The sequence below is a fragment of the Melanostigma gelatinosum genome (assembly GCF_949748355.1).
Source record: "Melanostigma gelatinosum genome assembly, chromosome: 9".
Lineage (NCBI taxonomy): Eukaryota > Metazoa > Chordata > Actinopteri > Perciformes > Zoarcidae > Melanostigma > Melanostigma gelatinosum.
Genome location: NC_136642.1, coordinates 964764 through 974763, shown reverse-complemented (window position 1 = coordinate 974763; position 10000 = coordinate 964764). Strand labels below are relative to the sequence as shown.

The 10000-nt window shown below is 47.0% G+C and overlaps 2 protein-coding genes across 3 annotated transcripts in view; both read left to right on the top strand.

Moving 5' to 3' along the window:
* The window catches only part of mtx1a (metaxin 1a), a 10155-nt gene extending 6302 nt beyond the window's left edge, over nucleotides 1-3853 (top strand). Inside the window, exons 4-8 of one of the 2 annotated variants that reach the window (XM_079275526.1) lie at nucleotides 1064-1156; nucleotides 1570-1752; nucleotides 2892-2968; nucleotides 3103-3260; nucleotides 3391-3853. In XM_079275526.1, coding sequence (XP_079131652.1) covers nucleotides 1064-1156; nucleotides 1570-1752; nucleotides 2892-2968; nucleotides 3103-3260; nucleotides 3391-3617 — 738 coding nt within the window. In that variant the 3' untranslated portion in view covers nucleotides 3618-3853. The remainder of the gene's footprint in view (nucleotides 1-1063; nucleotides 1157-1569; nucleotides 1753-2891; nucleotides 2969-3102; nucleotides 3261-3390) is intronic. The other variant, XM_079275527.1, reaches the window with a different exon arrangement.
* A 1176-nt stretch (nucleotides 3854-5029) lies between these two features.
* thbs3a (thrombospondin 3a) overlaps nucleotides 5030-10000 on the top strand; it is a gene marked incomplete at its 3' end in the record, with an annotated part of 13768 nt that continues 8797 nt past the window's right edge. The window contains exons 1-8 of the mRNA XM_079275525.1: nucleotides 5030-5260; nucleotides 5834-6040; nucleotides 6515-6768; nucleotides 6847-6949; nucleotides 8482-8508; nucleotides 8592-8674; nucleotides 9521-9572; nucleotides 9658-9806. Coding sequence (XP_079131651.1) covers nucleotides 5176-5260; nucleotides 5834-6040; nucleotides 6515-6768; nucleotides 6847-6949; nucleotides 8482-8508; nucleotides 8592-8674; nucleotides 9521-9572; nucleotides 9658-9806 — 960 coding nt within the window. The 5' untranslated portion in view covers nucleotides 5030-5175. The remainder of the gene's footprint in view (nucleotides 5261-5833; nucleotides 6041-6514; nucleotides 6769-6846; nucleotides 6950-8481; nucleotides 8509-8591; nucleotides 8675-9520; nucleotides 9573-9657; nucleotides 9807-10000) is intronic.

The following is a 10000-nucleotide window of genomic DNA, read 5'->3' as shown; positions in this document are numbered from 1 at the left end:
GCTGAAGAAGCTGCTGCTCCGCCTCAGGCAGCTCTCACTGGAACCTTTAATTGAGTTGAGTGGAAACCTTAGAATCACAGCAGACTTCCCTCCTGAGGATGGATCCTCATGACTCTGGTGTGACAGAAGCTCGATCAGATGAGAACAGAAGCTTCATGAAGGGTTTTATATGTGGTTTACATGCACACTAACGTTTCACTGCTATTCTCAATATGACAGTGTTGTGATACAGTCACGCAAGAAGAGATGAGAATACCAAAACATACCATGCAAAAAAAGATACGATACGATAAGGTGCGATAAAATGCAAAAAGATAAGATAGAACTTTATGAATCCTAATCAATTTGATCAAAGATTAAACTAAATAATAAGCAAAATAATGAGTAAAATAGCAGCTGGATTAAAAAATTAATTACGTAACGAAATTCATTTTCGAAAAATGAATTGCCCTGCAGCTTTAGATTCAGTTCATTCAGGATGAAGTGAAAAAGCCACAATATTATATTTTTCTCATCTTCTAAAAAGAGAAATTAGTGTTGGAAGAATTCACCTCTATGAGTCTGTCCAGTCAGAGTCTAATGACTCTGGTCTCTCTGGACATTTCTCTCTTTTGGAGATCGTCCAATGATTTGACTTTCTCACTTCAACAGTCCTGCTCTGTCTCTGTGTCCTCGTCTCTCCCCGTGTGTCACGGTGTGTGAACATCTCACTGAGTCAGGAAACTTGTCAGAATACTCATATTTGATTGGCTGAGCTGCATCACGTGATGTGATTCGCACCGCATTGGTCGGTGTTTTTCCTGCACAGCTGAACAAGTTCCGTAAATGCTGGAATAATTCCGCTGCATGAAAAATGCCCTTCAAAATAAAATCACCATTTTTTTTTTCCATTTTTTTTTAAATTTGTCAGTCAAAGGCCCGCGACCCACTGAAAACGGGTCCGCGACCCACCAGTTGAGAATCACTGCTTTAGAGGAAACCTGAGACCTCCATCAGTGTCTCCACCTGCTTTCTCCTCTGGTTTCCTTCTGCAGGTTTAAAGCTTTCTTTTTTTTTTTTCCAGAAATACAACGCAGACTACGACCTCTCGGCCAAAGAGGGAGCCGACAGCCTGGCCTTCATCTCTCTGCTGGAGGAGAAACTTAAACCGGCTCTGGTGAGAAACGGTTCAAATCAATCACCCTCATCATGGATAGAAGCTCCGCTGGTGTTGAGGAAACAATGAGGTACGCAACGGTGCGGTACTCGACGGTGAGGTACGCGGCAGTGAGGTACGCGACGGTGAGGTACGCGACGGTGAGGTACGCGACGGTGCGGTACGCGACGGTGCGGTACGCGGCGGTGCGGTACTCGACGGTGAGGTACGCGACGGTGAGGTACGCGACGGTGAGGTACGCGGCGGTGAGGTACGCGACGGTGCGAAGCCATAAGACACGAAGCCATAAGATGAGATGTGACGAGATGCGATAAGATAAGGAGGCGACTATAAGCTCAAACCGGCTCTGGTGAGAAATCAGACAGAAGCTTTTCTTCTTCTGCTGCCGGTGTTGAGGGTTCTGTCTGTTCTAGATCTACACCTTCTGGGTCGAGCCCAAGAACTACGTGGACGTGACTCGCCGCTGGTACGCCGACCACATGCCGTTCCCTCTGAACTTCTTCCTGCCCGGACGGATGCAGCGCGGTCAGCTGGAGAAGCTGCGTCTGCTGCGAGGAGACGAGAGCCTGGAGTCCGGAGAGGAGCTAGAGAAGGAGGTGAGCAAAGGAAACGTGTCTCCGGCTGACTTTAGAACATGTTTTTCCAGAACTCGTTTCCATGTATTCAGGCTGCTCCTTCAAGTGGTTTGGAACAAATTTAACAGGGAAAATGTCTCTGGTGGAAAAACCTGCAGTGATGGAACGATGTGTGGAAACAGGTCAGAGGTCGGGAGAAAGTGGTTTAACGAACAAGTTGTTCCTGTCGGCGGTAAAACCTCCTCAGTTTTCTGTGCTGACTTGTTTCAGTAAGACTCGTAAAAACAGCTGCTCCTCGAGCTCCCTCTCCTAGTTCTGTCCTCTTCATCTTCGTCTTCACTTCACTTCTGCTGGTCCTTTCAGACTCTTATGACCAGCGGCCGCCACCACTTTAAAGGTCTTTTCACGTTATTATTTATTCATAATAACACTTTTTATAACGGGTCTTTTATAACTTTTTATGAATCAGGTTTTTTTTTAACGGGTTTTGGTTTTTCTGTGGGTATTTTTTCCATCAGAGCAGTTCGATGGCTCAGAGCCACCGTACATTAAACCGTCTTCGTCCAAAATGGCGTCTGATGAAGCGATTCACTTCGTCAGTAAAGAACACAGAGATCTAAAGTTTAAAGATCTCAGAACAGCTTTGAATCAGGATGTTCAAAAAACAAAGGATGTAGTGAAGAAGACTTGGCAGTGATTGAGCTTTAGGCAGCGAAACGTTAGCTTCATGCTAATGTCATTCATTCATTAGCTTCATCTGGGACTAGCGCTGTTTAATTCACAGACTAATTAACTCAGTTTTGTAGACTCAGTATTTTAAGGTTTTATTGGAGGATAAATTCAAAAAAACACAATCGCACAATACAGACTCGTGTGTGTGAAGACCGTCAGGACGAGCTAACGTTACCTAGCTAACGAGCTAACGTTACCTAGCCAACGAGCTAAATTAAGTTACTAACTTCAAAGTAACAACAATCATCATTTCCTGTTGTATCAGTCCAATGACAGAGATCAATGTCCGTTATATTTCTATGTGTGTGTGTGTGTGTATGTATGTATGTGTGTATATATATATATATATATATATATATATATATATATATATATACACATACATACATACATACATACATACATACATCTGTTGCTGTGTTTTCCAGTTGTACCGCGATGCCACCGAGTGTCTGAACCTTCTCTCCCAGCGACTCGGCTCACACAAGTTCTTCTTCGGGGACTCGTAAGTCATCCGTTTGTATTCATAGTATCATGCTCACCTCGCAGGCCTTCTATGTGTATTCCTGGACTCTATGTGAAGCTACAATATGTTAGAATATCTCTGTAAACGTGCTGAGTCATGCTGTGACTCTGCAGGCCTTCGTCTCTGGACGCCTTCGTCTTCGGTCACCTGGCTCCCGTCCTGAAGTCCAAGCTGCCCAACGGGAAGCTGCAGCAGCATCTCAAGTCTCTGGACAACCTGAGCAACTTCTGCAGCAACATCCTGCTGCTCTACTTCCCCCGGCACGGCCGAGGTGGGACATCACCGGAATGACATCGCACAACAACAGACGACCTCATTGTTTTGAAACTGTGTTTCTTGGGACTCGTGTTTTCCTGCTGACGTGGATCTTTTTACCATGTTTGTTTGTGTTTTTTCCACAGAGAGCTGCGGTCAGAAGACGTCGTCTCCGGCGCCGCCAGACGGCGGCGACTTCGATCACGTCCCCAACAAACGCAGGAAGCAGGTGCTGTCGGCCATTGTGGCTCTGGGCGCCATGCTAAGCTACGCCCTGCTGACCGGCATGGTGTCCATCCAGCAGGAGGCGCTGGAGGAGCCGCCGGACCGGGAGACCGTCGTCGGCTCCCACGGCGAGGACGAGGACGGCTGAGGAGACGCAGCAAGGCATCATGGGACTTTATTTGGACGGAAGTAGAGATGTTATAGCAAAACAATAATTAGTTGTATCTCACTCTCAAGAGGGTTTACTGTCACCAAAGAAGTGTCGGTATTATTCAAAGATAACAATCTTCAGCAACACGTCCGGGAGCTCTTCGGTGGACAGGAAGTGGACGCCGTTGGTTTGTGTACAGAAATAAATTAAAAGATAATTCTTCATGAGTTACATTTATGTTTAACTTGTTAATTTTTTTTAACATAATGTTCTTTGAAGAAGAAACAGGAATTCTCTTTGGCCATAAAATCTAATTCATTTAACTTTTGGTCTTTCTCTGTGTGTGTGTGTGTGTGTGTGTGTGTGTGTGTGTGTGTGTGTGTGTGTGTGTGTGTGTGTGTGTGTGTGTGTGTGTGTGTGTGTGTGTGTGTGTGTGTGTGTGTGTGTGTGTGTGTGTGTGTGTGTGTGTGTGTGTGTGTGTGTGTGCGCACACATATGTGTATGTATATATCTATATATGTAGAGTCTCAGTTCACCACAGTAGAGTCTCAGTAGAGTCATGTTGCTCAAGGGCCCCTCAGTGGAGGTGAAGTGGGGAGGGGAGGGATCTGATTTCTCCTGCTGGTCTTGAACTTCACTTCTTTACAACATGAACTGGATCAACAGCAGAGGAAGAGAGAGATGACATCATCCAGATGTTTCAGCTCAACCCCCCCCCCCCCCCCTGACCTGGGTCTGGACCCAGAGGATGTTACAGCTGCACATGACATCATCACTCAGGAATCTAACGGGCTGATCTGGAACCAGTTTGTGGAGCTGAGCTCCTTGAATGCACCACGAGGTTCAGAGGCGGAGTTTCCTCCTCACCTGCTGTTCGAAGGCCGGTTTCCATGGCAACGATCCAGAGTCAGGACACAAACAGTGGAGGAGGAGGACCTCCTCAGACCACTCTGTTCACCTGTATCAGCTCTGCTCCTGACCTCTGACCTATATCTCAGATCATTTATAAATAGCAAATGATGTTGATATTCATGACTACAAAAAGCTGTGATGTTATTACACATTTATATGATATATTTAGATTGAATGTAATCTATCTCTAAAGGATCGATAGGAAGAAAGACACACTCCTTGTGTCTTTCTTCCTCCAGATGTTGTCGCTAAAACTACAAACTTTACCTTTTGACCTGTGACTCTAAAAAACTACATTCTCCAGGATTCTGTGGTTCAAACGCATCGTTCTTTTAAATCGGTGTTTTCACTGCACAGTAGAGTCCAGGTAAACCACAGTAGAGTCACTCTTAACTCGCGCGCTTTATGCTAATTACCTCCAGTCACTGCGCGCACGAGCCTCTTTGGAGGAGACTTGAGCGCGCGCCACCAGCAGTTTCCAGCTGCGCTCGTGAACCCGGTCGTTCGGTTCTCTCTCGGCTCCGGGTCTCCTCGGTCCTCCTCCGGTCTGAAGCTCTCCGGTTCTGCTCGGTCCGTTACTTTTCTCCGTCACAAGTTTGTACTTCAGTTCGTTCTCCCGGTGCTGGTGTTGGTTTCAGACGTCATGGGTTGTTGGACTGTCCCGGTCCTGCTGTCAATCATCTGTGCTGGACTCACGGAGGGAGCACCGGACGGACCGGAGGTTCAAGGTAACGACACTGAACTAACCGGAGAGCTTCATCAGCTAGAACTATAAAATAATAAATAAATTAAACACACTGTTCATCTAACGTTAAATATTCATTTTGTCACAATTTTAAGAGTTAAAACTCCTAAAGAATTCCGGTAACGTCACACCTCGACATTTATGAATGATTATCGATCCGTGTGGCGATCAGAGTGAAGGTGTTGATCAGGTTTAATGGCTCAGGTTTATTCAGGTTCTGCGGTGCCTTCAGGTGCTCTGGTGCATTCAGGCGCTGCGGTGCCTTCAGGGTGCCGTCAGTCATTATTATTATAGGATGTTTGTTGTGATGAGACAGAGTCGTCATGGTAACTGAGGATGTCAGCAGCTGGTCGGAGGACAGGAAGTGACTTCTTGTTTTTCTTCCTCTGTGGTGTTTCTGTTGGCTCATGAGTGCCAAAACTTATCAACTTTACTTTCAGAATAAAAGCCTGGAAGTTTATTTTGTGGTTGATGTGGGTCTGATGAGGTCTGACGTGGTCCGATGTGGGTCTAATGTGGTCTGACGTGGTCTAATGTGGACCCTCTTGCTCCTCAGTGATCGACGTGTTGAGTCTCCAGGACTCCAAACAGAGCGCGGCGGCGGTGGAGAAGCTAACGTCCGGTCTGAGCGCGCTCAGTGACGTCTACGTGGTGTCAACGTTTCGGCTGCCGGCCAAAGTGGGCGGAGTCCTGCTGGGTGTCTACAGTAAACAGGACAACAGGAAGTACCTGGAGGTGTCCGTCATGGGGAAGATCAATAAAGGTTTGACTCTCACAACTTTATTTACAACGTTTACACAGACACACAACAACCTTATTCTTTCCTCATCGTCTCCTTCCTTTCCTTGCTTCCTTCCTCCTCCTTAAGACCCCTCCCAGTTATGATGAGCGACAGACCATCATAATCTGCTCTCCATGTGCGTTGTCTGTGATGTTTCCATGGAAACATTGAAACTACAGACTTGTACTCTGTCTGGAAACTTTGAGACGTTTGAGTTTTAAATAAAGTTTTGTGGGTTTGAATATGTGAACATTTATTATTTCATTCAGTCTGACGTCAAAGGTTTGAACAATAAGTTCATTCATATTCACACTGTGAAATGATGTTCAAGCTCCTCCTCTTTTTCCTCCTCTCCTATCTCTCTCCTCCTCTCCTCACCTCCTCCTCCCCCCTAACCCCCCTCCCCTCCTTCTCTCCTCTCCTCCTCATCTATCTCCCCCCCCCCCCCCCCCCCAGTGGTGGTCCGGTACCTCCGCTCTGACATGAAGCTCCACACAGTGAACCTCCACAGCTCTCACCTGTCAGAAGGTAGAACCACCTCCATCATCTTGAGAGTGGGAGGTCTTCGTCGTGACAACGTCAACATGGAGCTCTACGTCAACTGCCGATTGGCCGACTCCAGCCAGGGCCTGCCGTCATTGGTCGCCCTGCCCGGAGAGGCGGAGCTTGTGGAGATCCGACACGGACAGAAGGCCTACGGACGAATGCAGGTCTGTTTGTGATCACGTGATCGTCGTCATGTGACCCATCGGCTCCTCTTGATCTCTTGTTGTGTGTGTGTCCTTCAGGGTGCAGTGGAGTCCCTCAGACTGGCTCTAGGGGGCACTGTGGCTAAAGCTGGGGCTCTGACCGACTGTCCCTTCCAAGGAGACGCTTCAGGCTACAACTCAGGTCCTTAACTCCTTAACTCCTCACTCCTCACTCCTTCAACACCAGAACACAGAGAGGAGGTCTGATGTGGTCTGTCCAATGTGGTCTGATGTGGTCTGATGTGGTCTAATGTGTCTGATGTGGTCTGATGTGTCTAATGTGGTCTGATGTGTCTAATGTGGTCTAATGTGTCTGATGTGGTCTGATGTGGTCTAATGTGTCTGATGTGGTCTGATGTGTCTAATGTGGTCTGATGTGTCTAATGTGGTCTGATGTGTCTGATGTGGTCTGATGTGGTCTGATGTGTCTGATGTGGTCTGATGTGGTCTAATGTGTCTGATGTGGTCTGATGTGTCTAATGTGTCTAATGTGGTCTGATGTGGTCTAATGTGTCTGATGTGGTCTGATGTGGTCTAATGTGTCTGATGTGGTCTGATGTGTCTAATGTGGTCTGATGTGTCTAATGTGGTCTGATGTGTCTGATGTGGTCTGATGTGGTCTGATGTGTCTGATGTGGTCTGATGTGGTCTGATGTGTCTAATGTGGTCTAATGTGTCTGATGTGGTCTGATGTGTCTAATGTGTCTGATGTGGTCTGATGTGGTCTAATGTGTCTGATGTGTCTAATGTGTCTGATGTGGTCTGATGTGGTCTAATGTGTCTAATGTGTCTGATGTGGTCTAATGTGTCTGATGTGGTCTAATGTGTCTGATGTGTCTAATGTGTCTGATGTGGTCTGATGTGGTCTGATGTGTCTAATGTGTCTGATGTGGTCTGATGTGGTCTAATGTGTCTAATGTGTCTGATGTGGTCTGATGTGTCTAATGTGTCTGATGTGGTCTGATGTGGTCTGATGTGTCTAATGTGTCTGATGTGGTCTGATGTGGTCTAATGTGTCTGATGTGTCTAATGTGTCTGATGTGGTCTGATGTGGTCTAATGTGTCTGATGTGTCTAATGTGTCTGATGTGGTCTGATGTGGTCTAATGTGTCTGATGTGTCTGATGTGGTCTGATGTGGTCTGATGTGGTCTGATGTGTCTAATGTGTCTGATGTGGTCTGATGTGTCTAATGTGTCTGATGTGGTCTGATGTGGTCTGATGTGCGTCTGATGTGTCTGATGTGGTCTAATGTGGTCTGATGTGGTCTAATGTGTCTGATGCGGTCTGATGTGGTCTAATGTGTCTGATGTGTCTGATGTGTCTGATGTGGTCTAATGTGTCTGATGTGGTCTGATGTGGTCTGATGTGTCTAATGTGTCTGATGCGGTCTAATGTGTCTGATGCGGTCTAATGTGTCTGATGTGTCTAATGTGGTCTAATGTGGTCTAATGTGGTCTGATGTGCGTCTGATGTGTCTGATGTGGTCTAATGTGGTCTGATGTGTCTAATGTGTCTGATGTGGTCTGATGTGGTCTAATGTGTCTGATGTGTCTAATGTGGTCTGATGTGGTCTGATGTGTCTGATGTGGTCTAATGTGGTCTGATGTGGTCTAATGTGTCTGATGCGGTCTGATCCTGACTAACTGAGGTCACATGTGTCTCTGGTCTTTCAGTGGGTGGAGACATGAACTCCATCCTCGGTGAGTTTACTGAACTTCATGTTTCATAATCAACAATCAGCTGATCAGATTCAACTCACCTCATTGGTCCTGTTTCCTGTCAGGTGATCACACCAAGGCTCTGATTGGTCAGCTCATCATCTTCAACCAGATCCTGGGAGAACTGAGACAGGACATCAGAGAACAGGTGAGACAGACAGGACATCAGAGGACAGGTGAGACACAGAGACAGACAGGACATCAGAGGACAGGTGAGACAGACAGACAGGACAACAGAGAACAGGTGAGACACACAGACAGACAGGACAACAGAGAACAGGTGAGACACAGAGACAGACAGGACAACAGAGGACAGGTGAGACACACAGACAGACAGGACAAAAGAGAACAGGTGAGACACACAGACAGACAGGACATCAGAGAACAGGTGAGACACAGAGACAGACATGACATCAGAGGACAGGTGAGACAGACAGACAGGACAACAGAGAACAGGTGAGACACACAGACAGACAGGACAACAGAGAACAGGTGAGACACACAGACAGACAGGACAACAGAGAACAGGTGAGACACAGAGACAGACAGGACAACAGAGGACAGGTGAGACACACAGACAGACAGGACAAAAGAGAACAGGTGAGACACACAGACAGACAGGACAACAGAGAACAGGTGAGACACACAGACAGACAGGACATCAGAGAACAGGTGAGACACACAGACAGACAGGACAACAGAGAACAGGTGAGACACAGACAGACAGGACAACAGAGAACAGGTGAGACACAGAGACAGACAGGACAACAGAGAACAGGTGAGACACAGAGACAGACAGGACAACAGAGAACAGGTGAGACACAGAGACAGACAGGACAACAGAGAACAGGTGAGACACAGAGACAGACAGGACATCAGAGGACAGGTGAGACACACAGGACATCAGAGAACAGGTGAGACACACAGGACAACAGAGAACAGGTGAGACACAGAGACAGACAGTAGCTGAAGTTATTGCTCGTCTCCTCCTCAGGTGAAGGAGATGTCTCTGATCAGAAACACCATCCTGGAGTGTCAGGTTTGTGGTGAGTTAGGAGCTTCTTCTCTGCTCATTAAAGCTGCTGTATATACCTGAGGACCTGATTGAAGCCAGCCTGTCTGTCTCTGCAGGTTTCCATGAGCCTCGTTCCCGCTGCTCTCCTAACCCCTGCTACAAGGGCGTGTCCTGTATGGAGAGTTTCCACTATCCTGGGTTCACCTGTGGAACATGTCCACCTGGAACCACCGGCAACGGGACCCACTGTCAGGACATGGATGAGGTAACAACAACATGCACCACACAACAACAACACCACACAACAACATGCACCACACAACAACAACAACACCATGCACCACACAATAACAACAACACACAACAACATGCAACACACAACAGCAACAACAACAACACACAACAACATGCAACACACAACAACATGCACCACACAACAACAACAACAACAACACACAA